The sequence below is a fragment of the Panicum virgatum genome, chromosome 3K, assembly GCF_016808335.1.
Source record: "Panicum virgatum strain AP13 chromosome 3K, P.virgatum_v5, whole genome shotgun sequence".
NCBI classification, from domain to species: Eukaryota; Viridiplantae; Streptophyta; class Magnoliopsida; order Poales; family Poaceae; genus Panicum; species Panicum virgatum.
In genome coordinates, this window is record NC_053138.1 from 22,923,204 (window position 1) to 22,945,525 (window position 22,322).

At 43.2% G+C, this 22,322-nt stretch overlaps 3 protein-coding genes and 2 long non-coding RNA genes across 23 annotated transcripts; 1 reads left to right on the plus strand and 4 right to left on the minus strand.

Moving 5' to 3' along the window:
- Window positions 1–373: 373 nt before the first annotated feature.
- On the minus strand, window positions 374–4,299 carry LOC120698439. Of its 17 annotated transcripts, none has more exons than XM_039982048.1 (6): window positions 3,805–4,299; window positions 3,015–3,090; window positions 2,747–2,887; window positions 1,618–1,666; window positions 1,460–1,497; window positions 374–1,354 (listed from the first exon to the last, which is right to left on the minus strand). In XM_039982048.1, exons 1-6 carry the CDS (start codon window positions 3,878–3,880, stop codon window positions 1,351–1,353), a joined length of 384 nt encoding a protein of 127 aa, XP_039837982.1. In that variant the 5' UTR covers window positions 3,881–4,299; the 3' UTR covers window positions 374–1,350. The 17 variants fall into 17 exon arrangements, with proteins under 17 accessions (XP_039837982.1, XP_039837979.1, XP_039837978.1 ...); XM_039982045.1 differs by having other exon boundaries at window positions 374–638; window positions 1,618–1,663; window positions 3,805–4,296; XM_039982044.1 differs by having other exon boundaries at window positions 374–638; window positions 3,805–4,296.
- Window positions 4,300–5,558: 1,259 nt separating this feature from the next.
- Window positions 5,559–8,704, minus strand: LOC120698442. Its single transcript, XR_005684842.1, has 2 exons — window positions 7,630–8,704; window positions 5,559–7,502 (listed from the first exon to the last, which is right to left on the minus strand). It is a non-coding gene; the product is annotated as an uncharacterized LOC120698442 (long non-coding RNA).
- A 3,232-nt stretch (window positions 8,705–11,936) lies between these two features.
- Window positions 11,937–15,060, plus strand: LOC120698444 (probable monofunctional riboflavin biosynthesis protein RIBA 3, chloroplastic). 3 transcript variants are annotated; one of them, XM_039982060.1, is made up of 7 exons: window positions 11,937–12,100; window positions 12,218–12,533; window positions 13,075–13,296; window positions 13,397–13,722; window positions 13,921–14,050; window positions 14,129–14,461; window positions 14,623–15,060. In XM_039982060.1, exons 1-7 carry the CDS (start codon window positions 12,045–12,047, stop codon window positions 14,881–14,883), a joined length of 1,644 nt encoding a protein of 547 aa, XP_039837994.1. In that variant the 5' UTR covers window positions 11,937–12,044; the 3' UTR covers window positions 14,884–15,060. The 3 variants fall into 3 exon arrangements, with proteins under 3 accessions (XP_039837994.1, XP_039837995.1, XP_039837996.1); XM_039982061.1 differs by having other exon boundaries at window positions 14,165–14,461; window positions 14,623–15,045; XM_039982062.1 differs by having other exon boundaries at window positions 12,018–12,100; window positions 13,091–13,296; window positions 14,165–14,461; window positions 14,623–15,038.
- Window positions 15,061–15,929: 869 nt separating this feature from the next.
- LOC120701336 lies at window positions 15,930–16,978 on the minus strand. Its single transcript, XR_005686049.1, has 2 exons — window positions 16,684–16,978; window positions 15,930–16,351 (listed from the first exon to the last, which is right to left on the minus strand). It is a non-coding gene; the product is annotated as an uncharacterized LOC120701336 (long non-coding RNA).
- A 1,934-nt stretch (window positions 16,979–18,912) lies between these two features.
- LOC120701337 (histone H2B.4-like) lies at window positions 18,913–19,445 on the minus strand. The gene has a single exon (XM_039985437.1). It carries the CDS (start codon window positions 19,378–19,380, stop codon window positions 18,949–18,951), a length of 432 nt encoding a protein of 143 aa, XP_039841371.1. The 5' UTR covers window positions 19,381–19,445; the 3' UTR covers window positions 18,913–18,948.
- Window positions 19,446–22,322: the final 2,877 nt, after the last annotated feature.

Here is a 22,322-nt window from a genome sequence, read left to right on the forward strand (position 1 = left end):
GCGCTGGCCTTTTGCGGCCTTCTCGAAGCAGGACGCGAGGTGGTTGTCCTTGTCCGCCTCGGAGGTTGACCGGATCGAAAATGAGCAAATCATCAGATGACGCAGCGCCACCGAGCCCATGGGCCTAAAAGATTAGGCATACAAACAATACGATATGAAAAACAAAAATATTTACTTAGGCCCCTAAACAAAATCTGGGTCGATACTGCTTCGGATTGGCCTACGTGTAGCAATAAGGTAATCATACTAATTTGAATCAAATTCAACTACCATTGCCGTGACCCCTATAAGACAACAAACTCACGTTGTATCCTCCCAATATTCAATCCACGACATACACATCCTTCTCAGCAGAAGAAAAAAAACCAGGATCGAAACACAACCACCAACGGAAAAATATAGGTAACTATTATAATTTCTTATATCTTATATCTTACATTGATCGTTTCCCTTTATAAGTAATCTGCATTAGCAACAATTTTTTGCAGCTAACACATTCAAATAAAATATTTGTTACAGATATTAACAGGCCCTTCACGAATCAATCTCGAAATATCATTTGCTACAATAGTCATCGGCATCAATCCCAGCAATCAAAATAAATTGGTACATGTCCACTTCTTTTTAAATCTTGATGCCTGAAAAAACATTGCACGAAGATAAGGATATAATGAGAATTACATATACAACCAAATTTGCGCATTAACTCAGTTTCAAAACTCAATTGCAGGACCAATGGAAAACCAGCTAAAAGAACAAGCATCAAAGAATAGGAAGAGAAGGAAGGAACAACTTGACCTCAAAAAAAAAACAAAAAAAGATCAGTGACTAGAGAGGAAGACAGCACGAAAAAATCAAGAGTGGCTAGAATGAAGAGTAAAGAAATAATTAAACAAAAAAAAGGAAAAGAGGCGTGCAAGAACAGACAACGACCACATATGTGAAGATGCCAACAGCCAAGAACCTAGCAGTAGCACAGTATCAGAAGATGCAGACACTAAGGTCTGGAACTTTGGAAAACCAACACACAGATGCCAATACTACAATGCTCTGTTATGGTACGAAGAAAGACTAAGGCTGAAAGTAGGAACTAAAAGGCCAGCTTTTGGAATCTGCTGCAAACAAGGAAAAATCAAACTGCCTCCACGAAAGAAGCCTCCATCTTACCTTGACAATCTCGCAACAGGTGATGGAAAAGATTCAAAGAACTACAGAGAAAACATCAGGTCTTACAACTCAATGTTCTCATTCACATCCACAGGAGGAATTGTGGATAAAGAAATAAACAAAGGTCATGGACCATATGTCTTCCGCATGCATGGCCAGAACTATCACCACATTGGAACTCTTCTACCTGAAGAAGGAAGCAAGCCACGTTGGGCACAGCTATACATCTACGACACTGAGAATGAGGTACAAAACAGAATAAGCGCAACAAGATGCGGTGATGGAAAAACACCTCTTGATCCCAGCATTGTTTCCGGCCTTCAAAGCATGCTAGATGAAAACAATGTCCTAGCTCAGTCATTTCGAATGGCAAGAGAACAATTAAAAAACTTAGACTACCATGATTACACTTTGAAGCTAATAGGAGACCGAAATAGAAGAGGAACTCACGGCTTGCCAGGAGCAGACGAGGTTGCAGCATTGGTCATCAAAGATCCTACTGACAAAACACAGGGGCGTGATATAATTATCGAATACAAGGATGTGGGGCCAAAAAGAATATCAGAAATTCATCCAAAACTCATGGCAATGCAATACCCTCTACTATTCCCATACGGAGAGGATGGATTCACACTTGAAATACCGTACCAACAGAAGGATGGAGTTGCCTACAAAAGAAACTATGTAAGTATGCTAGAATACAACGCTTACTACCTTCATCATCGTCCTAACCAATCGATGTCGCTGCTGATGTCGGGACACTTATCTTTGCAATTCTGGGTGGATGTTTACACATGCATCGAGCAAAACAAACTGAACCGGATAAGACATAATCAAGGAAAATTACGAACAGAACTCTACAGCGGTTTACAAGATGCAATTGAACGGGGCGACACTAGAACAGAGCTGGTTGGAAAAAGGATATTGCTACCTTCAAGTTTCACGGGATGTATACGAAACAAGGTACAGAATTTCCAAGATGCAATGGCCATATGTCGTTGGGTAGGGTACCCGAACCTCTTTATAACATTCACATGCAACGCAAAGTGGCCAGAGATCCATTACATGCTAGATGAAACAGGAAGCAAGCAAAAACCATCAGACCGTCCAGATATCGTCGTTAGAGTCTTCATGATAAAACTAAGGGAGCTTCTTCTAGATATAGTAGAAGGTCAGCGGTTCGGAGAAACTACATCAGGTTTGCACTCTTAAATATGAACCTATGACTTCCTTTCATTAATTTATAGTTGAGAAACTAACAACATTTAAATTCTGATGCAGTCCTCTACACTATAGAGTTCCAGAAAAGAGGGCTCCTGATGGGATACTGAATATAGGTGATGGGATCACGAAATCAGATGAAGGAGACGAGTGGATACAAATCCCAAGTGACCTGATGCTAGACAAAGGAGATGAACCAAAAGAAACAATCGTAAAAAGCACATATCCAGACCTGTTCAGCAACTACCGAGACCCAAAATTCCTCGAGGAAAGAGCTATACTATGCCCAAGGAACGAAACGGTAGAGGAGATAAATGAGTACATAATGAGCCAAATAGAAGGGGAAGAAGTGACGTACCATAGCTCAGACAGCGTGTGCAAAGCATCTACAAGCAGCGGCATGGAGCATATGTACCCAACTGAATTTCTCAACAACTTGAAGTTCCCTGGAATACCAAACCATGAGCTTAGGCTCAAAGTCGGGCTGCCGGTGATGCTCCTTCGAAACATCAACCAGTCAGCAGGTTTATGCAACGGAACAAGAATGACAATAACTCAACTTGGAAACAAATACATCGAGGCAAAAATAATTACCGAAACACAGGTGGGCCAAAAAGTATACATACCTCGAATCATAATGTCGCCAAGTGACTCTAAGTGGCCGTTTGTGCTGAAAAGAAGGCAGTATCCCCTTTCGGTCTGCTTCGCAATGACCATAAATAAGAGTCAGGGCCAGTCTCTAAACACAGTCGGATTATATTTGTCGAAACAGGTTTTCTGCCATGGTCAGTTATATATGGCATTATCTAGGGTGACAAACAGGAAAAGGTTGAAGGTACTTATTGATGACTCTGAATGTCAGGGAGAGAGTAAAGCAAAAAACATTGTGTACAAGGAGATCTTCTAATCTATTAAGGAAATATAGTGTACAGATATAAATTTGGTGATTCAAAAACTAATTAAACATATGGTGCATCAATGTAAAGTGTAATGTTAACAGTTCAATTGCATACAGTTGCAAACTTTTTGGCTAAAGACCCATCCATCAAGTAAAATACCAAAGCAGGCGTTTAGAATACACGGGGAAATGTGTGGGCTGTGTGTACAACCAGTGGCGGACCCAGGATTTAAGATTAGGGTACTCCTAGCTAAAAAAATTAAAGCACAGTACAATATATTTTAATATATCCTAATAACAAATCGATAACAATATAACATATAATAATAAAATTTACAAGAATATGGCTACAAATGTCGCATATAATACACTTAATTCAACAATGTTTCCATTCTTCACGGCTGAATATCTTGATAATACATGGCCCAAATACAAATGGATCCACGAATTAATCAATTAATCACTTGACGTCAGAATTCAGAAGTGGGATTGAGATGGATTGAGAAAGCAGTACAGACCAGAAAGAGTGCGTGCTGCGGCTGGTGCCCGTGCCCCCCCTGCCGCTCGCAGTGCATGTGCAGTACCCACACGCATCAGGGTGGCCAGGCGAGAAGCAGTAGGCGCTGGCCGGTGACCGCCGGATTCGGGCTACGGAGCTGCACCGAGCGGCCGGGATAAGGTCGCGCCCGCGATGGGTCCTGGCAGAACGAGATCCCACCCTGCGAAGGCCAGCTTCCAGGAAGGGTCCGCCAGAATCAGAGGCAGGCAGGCGGCGTTAGGCTGGGGCACAGGCCGGCAGAGGCGCGAGCGGCCGTGGCAGCGCAGCACCACGCGGAGGCGCAGTCACGCAGGAGTAGGGACCGGCGGTGGAGGCATGAGCTACGTTGCTGCCGCATGGGTTGGATGATTTGGGCTTGAATGGAATTATTGGGCCAAATATTGTAAATATTAGAATTTGGAAAAAAATCCTTTCGGCCTCCTCAACTTTGGACCGAATTCGTTTTTCCTCTCTAGACCACAAAACCGATTATTAGATTCCTCGAACTTTCGAAACCGTTCACGCGATCTCCTTTGAGCGGTTTCAGAGTGACGTGGCAGCGGTTTTCTCTTTTTCTTTTATATTTATTTTGATTGAATCTTTGAAAAATCATATTAAATTATAAAAAAAAATCATAAAATAGAAAATCCAATTTTATTGGACTCTACATGAGTAGATCTATGCAGTGAATATATTATATAGTATACTTTAGTATAAATTTTTTGCTGTAATTATATATATATACTTTTCTGTAATTAATTTATAGATACAGTTTTTATTGTCTAATTATGGTGAAATTTTTATGATGGACTAATCATTATATGGTGGAGCTGTAGTAAAAATTTTATGATTATAGGATTATGTATGACTGGGATATAGATTTATCTAAGTTTATCTATAGATTCGTCTAAATTTATCTAAGTTTATATAGATAAATCTATATCTCAGTCATACATGATCCCATAATTATAACATTTTTACTACAGCTCCACCATATAATTATTAGCCCACCATAAAATTTTTACCATAATTAGACAACAGAAACTGTATTTATAAATTAATTAAAGAAAAATATATATAAAGCTACAGAAAAAATTTATACTAAAGTATATCATATAATATGTTCACTGCATAGATCTACTCATGTGGAGTCTAACAAAATTGGATTTTCTATTTTATGATTTTTTGTGATTTAATATGATTTTTCAAAGATTCAGTCAAAATAAATATAAAAGAAAAAGAGAAAACCGCTGCCACGTCACCCTGAAACCGCTCAAAGGAGGTCACACAAACGGTTTCGAAAGTTCAAGGAGTCTAAATAACCGGTTTTGTGGTCTAGGGAGGAAAAGCGGATTCGGTCCAGGCAGAAAAGACTTTTTCCTTAGAATTCTTTTAGGCCAAAAATTCGTGTGGGGTGGATGTTGCTGCAGCGCCGGCGAGCCCATGGGCATAACAGGCTAGGCATACAAACTATACAAGGAAAAAATATTTACTTGGGCCCCTAAGCAAAAACTGAGACGATGATGCTTTGGATTGGCCTACGTGTATCCATAAGGTAGTCAAAGTATGCTAACATAATCGATAGGCTAATTTGAATCGGATTCAACTACCGTTGCCGTAACCCCTATAAAACCTCAACATGTTGTATATCCTCCCAATATTCAATCCACGACATGCAAATCTTTCTCAACGAGAAAAAAAATAAACAAAACCAGGATCGGAACACAACCACCAAAAGGAAAATATAGGTAACTATTATACTTTCTTATATCTTATTTCTTACATTGATCAACTCCATTTATAAGTAATCTGCATTAGCAATTACAATTCTTTGCAGCTAACACCGTCACAAAAATTATTTGTTTCAGATTATAATAGGAATATCACGCATCAATCTCAAAATATCATTTGCTACATTATTCATCGACATAAATACCAGCTATCAAAGTAAACTGATACATGTCCACTTCTTTTTAAAATCTTCATGCCTGAAAAAAAACATCACACGAAGATAAGGATATAATGAGAATTAAGTCTAGTTCTTTTTAATCTTCATGCCTCAAAAAAACATTGCACGAAGATAATGATATCATGAGAATAACATATACAATCAAATTTGTACACTAATTTATTTTCAAGAATCAATTGCAGGACCAATGGAAAACCAGCTAAAAGAACAAGCATCAAAGAATAGGAAGAGAAGGAAGGAACAACTTGACCTCAAAAGAAGCAAAGAAAGATCAATGAATGAATGGATTGAGTGCATAAACGAGGCATCAGCTTGGGCAACAGCAACACAACTACGGCAGCTCTTCACTACTATACTTACACACTGCGAAGTAGCAGAACCAAAATTGTTGTGGGAGTCAGCCTGGGAATCACTCTCAGAAGATATCCAGTACAAACAAAAAAAATACTAAAATATCCAACATTGCAGCTGACTGCTTCTCAGAAGAAAACATACACTTTGATGGAAATAGAGAAACTGATGAGACAATCAGGAAGGTCACTAAGGGAATATCCAGAAATACAATTACCAAGCACAGATAATATAGAACTACTTGGAAACAGATTGATAAACGAAGAGCTAAACTACGACAGTGACAACCTGAGGAGCGAACACTTGACAATTGTGAACAATCTAAACCCAGAGCAAAAAAAAGCATATGACGCAATAATAGAGTCAGTTGACAAAGGAATAGGAAAACAAATATTCGTCGATGGCTATGGTGGTACAGGCAAAACATACCTATGGAAAGCTATCGCAACAAAATTACGATCCGAAGGGAAGATAGTACTGGCCGTCGCATCAAGTGGTATAGCTGCTCTTCTAATCCAAGGTGGCAGAACAACACACTCCAGATTCAGAATTCCAATTAACATAACAGATGAATCAACATGCGAAATCAAGCAAGGAACTCATCTCGCAGAGCTGTTGAAAAAGACCTCTCTAATTTTGTGGGACGAAGCTCCAATGGCTAACAGAAAATGCTTCGAGACTCTAGACAAAAGCCTCAGGGAAATACTCATATTTAACAATGACAACAGCGATTAAAAACCATTTGGTGGGATGACCGTTGTGCTAGGAGGAGACTTCCGACAAATCCTTCCAATCGTTCCAAAAGGGAGGAGAGAACACATAGTGAACGCATCTATCAAACGATTATATCTCTGGAACCACTTTGAAATTTACAAGCTCACAGAGAACATGAGGCTCAGCTATATATCTAACGATACAAAACAACAACAGGAGAACAAGGAATTCACTGAGTGGATACTGAATATAGGTGATGGGATCAAAACATCAGACGAAGGAGACGAGTGGATCCAAATCCCAAGTGATCTGATGCTAGACACGGGAGATGAACCCAAAGAAACAATCATAAAGTGCACGTATCCAGACCTGTTCAACAACTACGGAACTACCGAGACCCAAAATTCCTCGAGGAAAGAACTATACTATGCCCAAGTAACAAAACAGTAGAGGAGATAAATGAGTACATAATGAGCCAAATAGAAGGTGAAGAAGTAACATACCTTAGCTCAGACAGTGTGTGCAAAGCATCTACAAGCAAAAGCATAGAGCATATGTACCCAACGGAATTCCTCAACAGCTTGAAGTTCCCTGGAATCCCAAACCATGAGCTTAGACTGAAAGTCGGCCTTCCGGTGATGCTCCTTCAAAACATCAACCAGTCAGCAGGTTTGTGTAATGGCACAAGAATGACAATAACTCAACTTGGAAACAAATATATCAAGGCTAAAATTATTATAGGAATACAGTTGGGCCAAAAAGTATACATACCTCAAATCAACATGTCGCTAAGTGAATCTAAGTGGCCGTTTGTGCTGAAAAGAAGACAGTATCCCCTAACGGTGTGCTTCGCAATGACAATCAATAAAAGCCAGGGCCAATCTATAAAAACAGTCGGATTATATTTGTCCAAACAGGTTTTCTGCCATGGCAGTTATATTTGGCATTATCGAGGGTCACAAAAAGGAAAGGACTGAAGGTGCTCATCGATGACTCTGAATGCCACGGACAGAGTAAAGCCAAAAACATTGTGTACAAGGAGATCTTCTAATCAATTAAGGAAATATAATGTACGGATATGAATTTGATGTTTCAAAAGTCACTATCTCAAATAAATGTACAATTCCAAATAAACAACTCCTTGCAAAAAATATATTCCGATACAAAAGTACTTAAACATACGGTGCATAAACGTGAAGTGTAATGTGCACTGTTAAATTGCATACCTAAAAAATTTGCGAAGGAGGGAGGCGCAGATCTCCAGCAATGCCGTGGGACGTGCATGCCTGGCGGAGCTCGAGGAGGCCGGCCAAGGGGGAGGGTGGAATCAAGGAGGCCTCCACCCCGCCACATCCGCCCCACCGCTTCCACCCCGCCGCCTCCGCCCCATCCCCGCCTATGTACTGGAAGAGGGAGCCTGCCTCGATGCGACCAACGGCGGCGAATAGATGCAGAGATGGCGCGGCGAGAAGATGCGGAAATGGCGCAGCGAGCAGATGCGGAGGAGCCGGCGAGCGTCGTGGACGGAGACGCGCGTGGGGGCAGCGGCGGGCCTCCTCTGCCCCGCAGCGCCAGCGCCGGCGCGGACACCACCCGCCGCGCGCCCGCAGTCTCCGCCCGGGCCGTCGCGAGGAAGCCTGCTGTTCGCGCCGCCGCCACCGTCCACGACGAGGCCCGCTCTCCAAGCCGCCCGCCCCGCGCTCCCCTGCTCGGCTCGCCAACCCGACAAGCCGCACACTCCCGCTGCGCGCCGCACGCCCTGCTCGCCGACCCCCTGCTCGATCTGCTCGCAGGCATCCGGGGAGGCCGTGGCCGAATAAGAATGGGGAATGCCTACGACTTTCTTGCCGTCATCGTCATTCCGTCATATTAGCAAACACAAATCAAAGTGCAGATTCCAGTCAAATTAACCCAGCGAGAAATATGGGCCAAAAATAATAAATGGGCCTAACAAAAAATATTTAGATGGGATGCAAACAACGGCGTTACATACATTCAAGCCCAATATTAAAAAAACTCTATAGTTTAAAAAACATATATTTACGACAAAATATTTTAATACATTAATAAAAACCGGAAAATAATAAACAAAACTAATAACAAAATTAATAAAAAACTAAATATAATTTAAAAATTTCTAATTGAGAGAAAAAAACTAGCTACCCGCGCTATTTGCGCGGGCCACCTTGCTAGTTCTTAGTACCCCTATGTTTGTTGTGGTTTTATTGATAGGCTAGTTTATATTTATTATGCATGTCTGTGGAGTTAATTCCACACTAGTTTATATTGTAGTGGAATAGCTTATCTGATAATACTAAGTAGTTTGTTTGTGTCAAGATGAATGACACTATTAACTGGTGATTACATATTGAGAAATAAATATTACATTAATATATCGTTCAGGAGGTAAACGATACTGGAAAAGTTATAGCAAATAGGCTTGAATGAAATATGTTATAACTAAAAATGTATATACATGCACCATGGAGAAACTCTTGACAGTCAACCATGAATTTGCAACCTGTCGTGTATCAGATTATATGTAAATCAGTGGCGGATGCAGGATTGGAGGCTAGGGGGGCTGAAACAATAGAGATGCTGATTTGTGTGAAGATTTAATGGTGATTTGGAGGTCTTGCTACAGTGTTTTACGTGTAATTAGGGGAGCTTAGGGGGGGCTTGAGCCCCCCTAGCCCCCCTCCTGTATCCGCCCCTGATGTAAATGTACCGTATTGCATAGGTCTGTGTAGGTACTTGGATCTGTATATCTTATTCTAGATACCTTATGTTCAAATTCTACAAAATATGTGCTCATCAAGTTGCATCTTTTATGTTAGGTTTGCTTTAACCAAGTACAATCTGCTGCATGTTTTATGATACAGGTCATCCGCTATTCCCACTATGCTCTGACTACCTTAAAAATTTGTCCATCTTGGCTGACTTATCTCAGGTTCCATCCCATGACAATCTCAATGTCACACTTCTATGGCAGTTCATTTTGGTTCCAATTTATGTGCTGTTGTATTTTACATGTGGTTACCTTGTAAACAAATCCACAAGGTAAACCCAACTGATTGGCAGAAGTATTTATCATTTTTGAAAGAACTGCACGACATCTTTCTAACTATAAAAAGGAAAATCTACTCCCTGTAGGTACACTGCTTTCATCCCGCTGTATCCAATCGGGGTCGGACCAGGAGAAAGTAAGCTCAAAAGATCTTCCTACAACAGTGTCACTCTTGACTAAAGTTAAACTAAGCTTGTTCTTGTTATCCTTGCAGTGTGGACTATGTACCAAGTCCTCCCATTTGTGAAGAAGAGGAATCTCTACTCAGGTTTCTTCAAGAATTTCTCCATGAGCTACCATTCATTTCTAGTGGTACGTCGGCTCTGTGAACCTGAAACATCTTGAGTTAGTACTGTGTTCTGTTCGACCATCTGACTGTTCCTTAACAAAATATTCAGCTAATTCTTGTTTCTGATATGCTCCTGGCGGTTCAACAGGGGGTGCTGGTGTGCTATCCGTTCCTGTGGCTGAAGCTGTACATGCATGTGTTCAAGCAACGCAAGTCGAAGCTGGGAAAGAGGAGCAGGAAGAAACGAGCCTGAGAAAATTTGGACTCGGCTCAGCTCCGGAGTGACTTGTCACCGGCATGTGAAAAATGCAAACGGTGTATTTGTGGATCTTTAAAGAAAGTCATTGTGAATTGTCAAGGGATCTTGCAGCTGATGCAATGGTGAAGGCTTTGCTGAATCAACCAGCAACTGAATATAATACTAGCAGATTACTACGTTTTATGTTTATTTCAGTTGCTCTGCATTTCGTGATTCTCTATAAGATATGTTGCGAGTCTAAAACACTAATCAATCAATCTGATGACCCTGAGCTGCATGTTCAGGTGCTAAATTCTGGTAGCCACTGGCCCTGATGACGCTGTTCTCTGAGTCCAGATCACGCGGTTGTCATATAATTTTGCAAACTTGTTCATGTGATGAATCATGGATGACTGCTGATTTACTGACGTTTTTGTCACCTTGCTGTAGAATTAGCACATCAATTCAAATCGCAGATTTGTTTTTTATCCTAAATACGCAGGAGAAGCTTGTATTTTTGCATTAAGAATTCCTAATACTGAAGTAATCGTTTTTTTAATGTTTAGATGGGAGTAATCCTGCTGCATTAGCATTTACGGTCTGAATATGGCCTGCTCTCAAAGCCATCAAGGCGTTTCCGTTTTCCAATCCCCAAAATGCCTAGCCAAGCACGGCTCCCGACCTCACCGCCGCCGGCCAAGACCCCCGTACCCTCGCCGCGGCGGCCACCACCGTGCCGCTCCTTTCCTAGGCCGAATGCTTATTCCTGCCCTTGGCCTCGCCCTTGCTTCATTTGGGCGCAGGCTAACTCTTGGCCGCCGTGCTGCCTGCTCACTCCCCAATGCCTCCGATAGTCCGATCACAAACTGCGGCACAGCCTCTTCCCCACCGTCTGCTCACTCCCCAATGCAAGCGACGTAGCGTATATTTGCTGATCAGGAGAAGAAACGGCGAGAAAAAAAGGACCTGAAGGCGATTGATTCGCAGGTTCGCAGCTGGCCGGGTGCCTGATTTGTTCTAGGGATCGTTCAGCTACGTTTAAGTGCAAATGCAGACACTTTCTAATTCAGGAAACTCTCGGTCTCACATGTTGCTTAAGCATCTAGATCCTTCAAAGGGGAAAAAAAAGGGTCATCGTCTCTTCAGATGCTCTACTACTCTACTGTAAGTCTGTGGGTATTTACTGACTCAAAAAGAAGGGAAGTGACCAGTCTGATTTCGATGGAAATTGACCTGAAAGAAGTGCATGTGAAACCATCCAAAAGATGAGATCTGCAAAAATATCGTTTGTCTGTCATTGTCATGCCCAACTTATATTACATTTGACCCACAACAAAAAGCATTCAAAGGGTGATATCTTGGCATCACCTGAAATGTGCGATGTGTCCAGACGGATGCTGCTATCTTGCAGCTCAGAAATATGTGGTCAGTTTCCCTCCACATTTGGGATTTTCCTTCCTTTATCTGCATGAGCAGATAAGTCAAAGTGATAGGCTGAGAGGTGTTGTGACACTGCACAGGGATAGAGATATATAAACCAAAGAAACTTCGGAGCTGTGAGGAGTAGTAAACTGGAAGTCTCGGATCACCAAATGGACTGTGTCCTCTTGAGCTCTCACTTGGCATCTCACAATTTTGTTAACACAAGGTATTGATTTCCGCACTTAATTTGTCTGTGCACAAGGTCTTTGGAAGTTTCCAAGGACCATAAGTTCATAATTTTATATCTTTTTTCAGTTTGTCAGCTCACTTGATCCTCTTTCAGGTTTCAGCAAGGCTTTAGTGGTCTCAACAGTATAGGATTTGCAGTCATCAGAAAGGGATGCTTAAAATTAAGGTGCTATGCTCTTGGTGATGAACTTGGTGGTTCAGGGCAAGTAAATCAACCATTTAACAAAAGCAATAATGGACCTATTTTCCAAGGACTCAATGCATCAGGCACTTCTTTTCGAACTTTTGGTGCGGAAATCACTCAGGAAACAGGAGATTTCTTCGTGAGTGATGCAGAGGGTGACCCGGACAAACCTACCGATGGTTTCTCTTCAATAGACCAGGCGATAAATGCTTTGCGTGAAGGAAAGGTAGGTGAATGACTATATTAGGATTACCCTTCCTTACACATTGGTACCTTTTTATCTCTATAACATGGTTTTGGTCTGATCTTGCCATCTTGTGCGCAGAACCTATATTCTGTGGAATTATATTCAGAATTTCAGTCTGTACTTTCTTCTCTGTATTTGTTCCATCCATGGGCATTGTCATGGGGCATGCATGATCAAGACTAACTGTACATCTCTAAATGAACATCATATTCCTTATGTACCATGTACAATATGATTCTTAAAAATATATTAGTAGTTCCCAATCAAGCATGATTCATGAATTGTACAACTTAACTAGACAGAATAGATGCAATTGCCCATTCTTACAGTTATAAACACCACGTTGTGCTATTGGTTCATTCCCACAGTGAAAAACTCTGCTGTTTCCACAGACCAAATCAATTTTATCTAAAACTGATAAGACTTGGTTGAAATTCAGGACAGGACCTTAAAAGGATAATGTGATACCCGCATTAGTAATGTTTCCATAGTACAGTTGAATTTATTCATTCTTCTCCAGTTTGTCATTGCTGTAGATGATGAAAACGGTGATAACGAAGGGGATCTTGTCATGGCAGCCACTCTAGTGAACCCGGAGTCAATTGCATTCATGATCAGGAATGGTTCTGGAATTATCTCAGTAGGCATGAAAGAAGAGGATTTAACAAGATTGATGATTCCTATGATGTCCCCAATCACAGAGATCGAAGACATTTCAACTGCTGCTTCCACAGTAACAGTGGTAAAGATCTGTCATTTAATAGCCTTTGCAAACAATTCAGAATCCAAAATTTCTTGTTCAATTGTACCAAACTATGAAGCATTGTTTTAATTCTGTTAAGGATGCAAGAGCGGGTATATCTACTGGTGTCTCCGCTGCAGATAGAGCAAAAACCATCTTTACTTTAGCCTCCCCTGATTCGAAACCCAGTGATCTCAGACGACCAGGCCATATATTCCCCCTCAAGTACCGAAATGGAGGCGTGCTGAAAAGAGCTGGGCATACAGAAGCATCAGTTGATCTTGTCGCATTGGCGGGTTTGCGTCCTGTATCTGTCCTATCCACGGTCATGGACCCAAACGATGGTTCGATGGCAGGCATGACAGTCCTGCAACAGATGGCTATGGAACACGATATACCGATCGTTTCAATCACTGATCTCATCCGGTTAGTATATCTTAAGGTGAATCCTTTCTAAACCTAGCTTCCTTTGCTCTGCTTTTGATTGCACTGCTTGCATAACCCTCCAAGAGCAAACAGATACTTGAAAAGTGAATTTTATTGGTTTTGTGTTGGCATAGTTCCAGCTTCCAGATTGCAACTATCGTTTCTGAAGGTTTCGACAAAACAATTGGTTTGATTCAGGTATAGAAGAAAGCGAGAGAAACTGGTGGAGCTGATTGCGGTGTCTCGCTTGCCAACGAAATGGGGCCTCTTCCGGGCTTATTGCTACCAATCCAAGCTCGAAGGAACTGAGCACATTGCTGTTGTGAAGGTAATGCGATTCAGTTCAGTTCAACCACGTCTCCGTCTTCCAAGATGCTGATGTTGAGACTGGGCAGAATTGTCTCAGGTGGTCTCAGCGTTCTGCAACTTCTCATGCTCGCAGGGCGATATCAGCAACGGCGAAGACGTCCTCGTGAGGGTGCACTCGGAATGCCTGACGGGCGACATCCTCGGCTCTGCCCGCTGCGACTGCGGCAACCAGCTGGACCTGGCGCTGGAGCTCATCGAAAAGGCCGGCCGTGGCGTGCTCGTGTACCTCCGCGGCCACGAGGGCCGCGGCATCGGCCTGGGCCAGAAGCTCCGGGCCTACAACCTGCAGGACGAGGGCCACGACACCGTCGAGGCGAACGTCGAGCTCGGCCTCGCCGTCGACGCGCGCGAGTACGGCATCGGCGCCCAGGTAGCCAGAGCACGTCCTCCATTAACATTCGATCAATCCACAAGAATTCTTATTGGCTCATTTCGTCAGGTTAAGGGGGATTGTTGATATGCTAAAAATTTAAGTGTTTTTTAAACAAAATTGAAATGAATAAATGATTTCAATCCAAATGCCTGTTCCAGATACTCCGTGACATCGGCGTGCGCACGATGCGGCTGATGACCAACAACCCGGCCAAGTTCATCGGGCTCAAGGGCTACGGCCTCGCCGTGGTGGGGAGGGTGCCGGTGATCTCCCCGATCACCAAGGAGAACCAGAAGTACCTCGAGACGAAGCGGACCAAGATGGGGCACGTCTACGGCTCCGACCTCCCTGGCAGCCTGCCGGGGCTCGCCAATCCGCAAGACACCGCCGCTGACAAAGCAGACGATACCCAAAACTGATACCAATACACAATTACAATAACAAATTCTCGTTTCTTTTTGGTGGTTCGTTCCGAACCATGATTGGGATTGAGAACGAGATTTTTACTTTTGAAAGAGAAGAACTGTGCTCATATTGAAAGCAATAAATTGAGAACGAGAATTGCAGAGTATTATCGAAAATATCAATTGCGAGCTTATTACAGTGACAAGATATTCAGATACGAAACGTGGCACAACACAACCATTCATTTCATCCTTTCGTAAACCAGCATCACCAATTACAAACTAATTCCTCGACCCCCTAATCTTCTATATCGAAACCTGGGTTCATTCTCTGGTTTCTCATCGCGCCACGTCACCCAAAAAAGAACGGCCGTTGGATCGGGCCATCGAACGGCCATGGCAACGCCCTCCGCCGCCCAAGGATTACATTACCGGTCATACATCATTTATCAGTGAGCTCCGGTAACGATAATCGATTGAAAATCGGTGAAAAATCGCAAAAACCGATCGGTAAAGGGACCCAAATTAAAAAAATGAAAATCGACAATTTATCGTCGATAATCGATGCAAACCGAACGATTTATCGCTTCGCCTATTGAAAATGTGTTTTGGCAGTGGAAAAAATATAAAGGTTTGATAGCATTTAATTTTTTAGGTTATGTATTATATTATATTAGATAAATTACACATACATGCACAATTTTGCATATGGGATTGCCTAAGAAATAAACATGTTTACATATTTTGCCCATGAATTGCATAAAACACATGAATTTGCACATGTATGCAAACCACGAAATGTATAGTCCATATAAACAAATGAGTGCATAGTCCATACAAACTTTATAGTTCAAAGAAACAAAAGAGTGCATAGTTCATACAAACCTCATAGTGCATAGAAACAAGAGTACATAGTCTATAGAAGCTACATACAAACTAGCAAGCATATAGTCCATACATGAAGGCATTCGGCATATCAATTTAATCATTCTTCGGTCTCTTCTTGCTGGTATATGTGATATCCATAATAATATTCCTAAATATTGAAATGAACTCAAATAAGAGGGGAACACATAATGATGAAATTGTAATATAGATACATACATATCTGTAATTCACCAATCTGACCACTAGTGCTCATGTCAAGATGTACCGGTAGTTGAATGAAGTGGCTTGGATATGGTGGTGGGTGTGAATATGGTTGTGGGTACGGATATGGGTATGGTTGTGGGTATGGATATGGGTAGGAGGGTGGACGTGGATAGCTGAAGGTTGAACTTACTGAGCTGGAGCTATCACCTTCCCGAGGATCAGATCGACGTCGGTTGCTTGTCGTCCTCCGTTGTGACATGGGTTGACCATGATTTTGTGTGGCATGGGTTGCCCCTCCTCCACCTTTTCAACACGATAATACTTGCACTTGAAGCCAATGCTAATCTTCTCTCCATGTTCCCAAAGTAAGTCCTGATTATCAGACATTCACCTACAAGAAGGGAAATCGAACCATATCTGTGTTAAAATTATGCTATGAATAAATGGTACTCACTCTTAATTTGTACCATTTAGGCATATAATATAAAGTAAAGGCATGCACCTTATTATCCTATTTAACATAGCATTTTGTACAACAATAAACTTTTCTCCAGGACTAATATCTAATACTGTAGCCTAGATTTTATATCTGTGATACAACCAACCATCCAAGGAATATTGTATACCAATGTAGTATATTTGGCCAAATCGGTGAGTAGAAATAAAAAAGAAGCTGAACTGAACTGAAAATCGTCCGATACAAATCGATAATCAACGATTTACCTCGATTATCGACGCCACGAGCACAGCTCCCTCGCTCCCAGCTGCAGCATCATCGAAAAAAATATTTTTCCCTAAACAAACAATTGTTGCTTTCAACATGTGACAACATTCTGGAATCAAGAGAATGTCTAGTTTTTTATAAAAATAAGTTCTCTACTTTTTATGAATTTTTTTAAATTTTTGAATTTTCCATTGAAATCCAGCGAAATTCCAGTCGGTTTACGTTTTCAGCTAGCATCGGTAACGATAAATTTCACCGATAATCGCGATTATCGAGCGGTTTTGTATTCCATGCCGCCGCCGCCCGAGCCCCGCCGCGCTCCGCTTCGGCCACCCGCCCGCCCGCCCGTCACGCAGGGGATGGCCTCCAGATGGCGAGATGGCCCACCGCCGCCTGCTCGTCCTCGCCGTCCTCGCCCTCGCGGCCACCGCCGCCGCGTCCGAGCCCGGGGAGAGAGAGAGGGCCCACCGCCGCCTGCTCGCCCTCGCCCTCGCGGCCACCGCCGCCACGTCCGCGCCCGGGGAGAGAGAGAATGGGGAGGGGCGCATGGCACAACGACGGCGTGCGCAGCCCTCGGCCGCGCCGGCTGCCGCCGCGCGGCCCGCTGACCCGCTCCGGCTGCCCTCCCGCCCACCGTGCAGGGGATGGGGATGGAGGGAGCAGGAGAGCCCGATCCTGCCGGCGAAGATGGCCCACCGCCGCCTGCTCGTCATCGCCGTCCTTGCCCACACGCCCACCGTCGCCGCGGCCGAACCCGTGGAGAGAGAGAGGGAGAGAGAGAAAGAATAGGGATCTGGCTGCCTGCGCAGCCCGACCTCTGGCCCGGCGCGGCGGGCGCGGCCCCCGGTGAGGCTCGGCGCGAGCGCATCCCCCGCTAGCTGCCGCCCCAGCCGCCGGCGAGCGCCATGGGAGGGGCGCAGGCATGTGCCCACCTACGGCCTGGTCGGAGCATGGCCGCCGCCGCACATGGGTGGTGGGTGCGAAGGCTCCAGGTCTCCTTTTCCAACGGGCCCCACAGTGAGCACATGGGGCGGTGGTGGGCAGCTTGAGCATAACCTCACGCAGATACAGCCAGGGTTTTTTTTCCCGACCAGTTAACCCAAACCGCCGGCCACCGGTTCCGGTTTACCGGACCGATTGAACCGGTAACCGGTGGAAACCGGTTGAATTCAAATTCAAATAAATTCAAAAGCTCCCGTGCAACCGGTTCCGACCGGTTTACCGGCCGGTTTGACCGGTTTACCGGCCGGTTTGACCGGTTTGAATTCAAATCCAAATTCAAAAGCTCCCGTGCAACCGGTTTACCGGCCGGTTTGACCGGTTTGACTGGTGGGCCTTAATGGGCCGGCCCATTTTTTTCTTTTTTTTTGATTTAACTTTAAATCCCCGCAAACTATACTAAATGAATGAATTTTTGAGAAAATTTGATATCATTAGATTCATCGCAACTTGAAGTATTTTTAGGAATTTTTTGAAAATTTTTCATTTTTTGAATTTAAATTTAAAATTTGAATTTTGGCCGGTTGGGTACCGGCCGAAACCGGAACCAGTCCGGACCGGTTTGACTGGCACCGGTTTGGCGAACCCTGGATACAGCTGCAGAGCTGGTGTGCTCGCCTCTACCTACAAGGCTAAAAGCAAATGGCTTGAAGCCAGCACATTTGGTGGCCGCAAATCCACCGTAAATACGTGGTTAAAAGCCACCAAAATATTAGTGGCATGAGGCGTCAAATCAAACTTGCTCAAAATTTCAAAATCTACAAGTTTATTATAAACTACAATTTCACATTCGTTCATCGACATAAATGTTAATTCAAAACACTTTCGGACTTGGTTTGTACAAATACTTACATGTGATCCATTGTACCTACAATTTTAACACCAAAACGACTTCAAATACAAAATTGTTTAAAATAAAAGTTACTCAGAATTTCAAAATCTACACCTTTATTATATACCACAAATTCACATTCGTTCATCCGCATAAATATTTACGTACGATCCATCCTACCAATAACTTGGACACTGAAATGTCTTTATGTCAAAAAAAAAAGATTTGAATACAAACATATCTAAAAATTTTGTAGCTCACGTACTAAAACATCACATGCATTTAAAAAAACTTAACATAATCTACTCTACGTTAATTACATACTAGTCCAATAACTTGGCTGCGCAGCAATGCTGCGCATGGCTTTCTAATAAGTAGGGGAAAGAGGCAAAGAACAGAAAAGGTCAAAGATAGCGCATCATCTAGCAGCAATCTAGGAGGAGGTGAACTTGGTGACGGCCTTGGTGCCCTCGGAGACGGCGTGCTTCGCGAGCTCGCCGGGGAGGACGAGGCGGACCGAGGTCTGGATCTCGCGTGACGTGATGGTGGGCTTCTTGTTGTACCTGGCGAGGCGCGCCGCCTCCTGCGCGAGCTTCTCGAAGATGTCGTTGATGAACGAGTTCATAATCGACATGGCCTTGGAGGAGATTCCGATGTCCGGGTGCACCTGCTTGAGCACCTTGAAGATGTAGATCTTGTAGGTCTCGACGCTCTTCTTGGCCTTCTTCTTCCCCTTCTTGTCGCCGCCCTCCTTGGCCGGCAGCCGCTTCTCGGCCTTGGGCTTCTTCTCCGCCTTGGGGGCCTTCTCGGCCTTCTCCTCCCCGGGCTTCTTCTCAGCCGGCTTCTTCTCCGCCTTGGGCGCCATGGCGCACGGATCGAAGAGGACGGGAGGTTGAAGGAAACTCGCGAGTAGACTGGAAGAGTCGGTCGGGTCGGGCGGTAGCGTAGTGATGCGGCGGGGAATTGGGTTGGAATTTATAGAAGGGCCCGGTGGCTCGTGATTGGTTGGGATGGGGAGGGCGCGGATCGCTGACATATCATGGGATCCAGAACGTTGGAAGGATCGACGGCGCCACATGAGACATGTGGAGGAAGCTGAGTGGGCAGAAGTGGTAGTTCGCGGATTCAGGGACAGTTGAGGCTGTCAGCGAAAATTTTGGGCGGGCCATATTCTTTTTTTTATCCGTTTGTTTCTGGAAAATCCGAGAAAAATGGAAGCAAAGTAGAATTGTGGGTGTCATATTTGCTGTAAGGGTCCGTTCTTATCATCCATCGCCATAGCTTACAAAGCATTTTTCATCGCTATAACTATTCCTCTATCTTGAAATATAAAGTAGCACAACATTTGAAATTTGTCTCCAAATATAAAGAAGTCGAGGGAACTAACACTAATTTTAATAACTAATGTGCCCTACCTTGGAACCCATCCAAACATGTGCATTCATGTGATCTTTCATATCCTTAATTTGTTCATCCTGGGATCCATTACATTTGGGGCACAAGGAGTAGTAATTTCTATATGGCTAGAATCTCTTGCTAGGACTTCAAATCATATGAACCCTCTATGGTAATGTTCGCGACTTTTGATATCATTGCAATCCATAGAGCTCACCCCACGCCACCTTCTTGCCACATTGTTTGCGGTGTAACTCTTGTCATAAGGCATTATTTGTGCCCAAGATTGCAATGGAGTTTATTGTGAATAGGAGCGAATCATCGGGGGCGGAACTACACTGGTGCATGGGAATGCACGGGAATACCCAACAATTTCGATAAAATAATAAAGTATATCTATGATATATATGTGTGTATTGTTTGTGTTAGACAAATTCGCATCCTCTTAGCTTCCTATCTAATGGGGACGTGGGTTTCCGATCTTCCGTCAGGTTCTGGATAACTCTCGTTGTAGCCGGAGCGAGACACACCGATTCGGCTTCAGATCCTCATACCCGAATCCAGCAATCTTAGCACCACAACTCCTCTGGTTATCAACCGTGTCACAACCCAGTTGACCTCGCCAAGAAGACTAATCCCAGCAAGCGCAACAAAGAATACAAGCAAGAACTTGAAAGAACACAGTTCAATTGAAGTGACTCTGCAGATGAATGATTAATCTCAAGAGTTAGGGTTTCACAAACCGATGAACGACGACAACTGTTCTTGACAGAATGAATCTAAGCAAAACCCAAAGTCTAACGATGGCGGTGGCGGTAGCTAATAAAGGGTTTAGGTTGTGCAAGACCTCCCCTGGTCACACTCCTAATGGGCTCAACTCGATACATGGCCCAAAGACTGAAAAACGGTGATGCAACACCGAGATAGATTCTGGACGTCATATTATTTCGACGATTCCCGTCGACTTCTTATGAATTTCGGCCTGAGACTGGTGCCATTGGAAGCGTCTTGGAATTATCTTTCCAACCATATAAAGTGCGCCCAAATCCTAACCCGTATGCGACCGCGGCGCCCATTTTAGTGCAGACTGCTTCTGGACTCCGAAACCTACTCGAAGTCGAATTCGATTGGTCCTCCAACTTGGGTTGGACGCCCTTGCTGGCCTCCTAAGTAGGTGGCCAAGGTGGAGGATGTCCAAAGACCTTCTTGATGTGTTCTCCAACTTCTTGGGGGTGTGCTCCAACTTGGGCCAGGGTCCCAATTGTGAATAACAAGCCCGTGACGATGACATAGCAATTTTGAGGGACTTGCCCTTTGAGAAATATTTGCACCTACAAGCAAATAATGACATGTACATGAATTGTACCAAAAATCACTATGGAAAAGTAGGAGCAAGCTCACCTTATAAGCAATGGTCGTATCTGAAGGTGTCATGTCCTCATCATCCTCCCCTTTTTAACAACAAACCGTCCTCGGTTTGAGTTTAGTTGGAGGACAGGTTGTTGGTAGTAACCAATATCGGTCCCCTTCTTGAAAGTTAACCTGTTTCTTGAAAACAAAACTATGGGATGCCGACAAGATATGATTATTGTAATTGCGACCTTCTACTTGATCATATTGATGCACGCCAAAAGGAGAATTCAGTTTTGAGCACATATAGACACGATGCACAATGTACTCTCCTTTACAATTATAATTGCCAATAAAGTGATATGTACATCGAGATAACCATAGCAATCCAACACATTTAAATTTCTCCTCCAAACTACTAAGAGCACACAAAGTATCAAACTCTATATAACCCAAAGTATTTAAAGAAGACAACAATTTCCATTCATCTTTTTCAGTAGCAATTGGAATCAAATGTTTATTTTTAGCATAAGTCTTTGGTTCCAAAATAAAAGAATCAGTTTCCTTCACAAGTTGTGGCGCATGAATAAAAATAGAAGTATCACACAACTCTTCTTTATCACAAAAATTAGTAGAATATTCATCATTTGACAATACCAGTTCAGATTTGGTGTCCACTAAATGTTGCTCTATTGTAGCATGAGTGGTGGACAATTTTAGCACATCAAACGAACTCTTACCTGAGTCAATTACCTGTTCATTCTCTATCACCTTGTCTTCTTTTTTGGATACATGCTGCAAAATATTAGTTCCAACAGAAGACAAAGCGATATCTTCATTTTGTACAAAATCAGATTTAGAGGAAGGCACTGTAACATCTAAAATAATCCATTCTTTTCTAAAAGGCTCACTCTTTCTTCTCTCTGCTCTTTCAAGATCAGCTTCTAAAATTTCAGTAGCGGTCATAGCTATAAGAGTAATTTTTCTACCATTATATTTAAAAGAGCATTTATTGGCAACCGTATTATGCAATACATTATTTATATCATTCCAAGATTGACC

Bases quoted from the DNA above. Each gene is read 5' to 3' on its own strand.
- LOC120701337 (XM_039985437.1), bottom strand. From the start codon at position 19,380: ATGGCGCCCAAGGCGGAGAAGAAGCCGGCTGAGAAGAAGCCCGGGGAG.
- LOC120698444 (XM_039982060.1), top strand. From the start codon at position 12,045: ATGGACTGTGTCCTCTTGAGCTCTCACTTGGCATCTCACAATTTTGTT. The intron at 12,101-12,217 runs GTATTGATTTCC...ATCCTCTTTCAG, and splicing joins CACAATTTTGTTAACACAAG to GTTTCAGCAAGGCTTTAGTG. The intron at 13,297-13,396 runs GTAAAGATCTGT...AATTCTGTTAAG, and splicing joins CTGCTTCCACAGTAACAGTG to GATGCAAGAGCGGGTATATC.
- LOC120698439 (XM_039982039.1), bottom strand. From the start codon at position 3,880: ATGCGTGTGGGTACTGCACATGCACTGCGAGCGGCAGGGGGGGCACGG. The intron at 1,667-2,746 runs GTACGTCACTTC...GTGTTTTGTCAG, and splicing joins CACACGCTGTCTGAGCTATG to TAGGATCTTTGATGACCAAT. The intron at 1,498-1,617 runs GTGAGTTCCTCT...GTTTTCATCTAG, and splicing joins TCGTCTGCTCCTGGCAAGCC to CATGCTTTGAAGGCCGGAAA.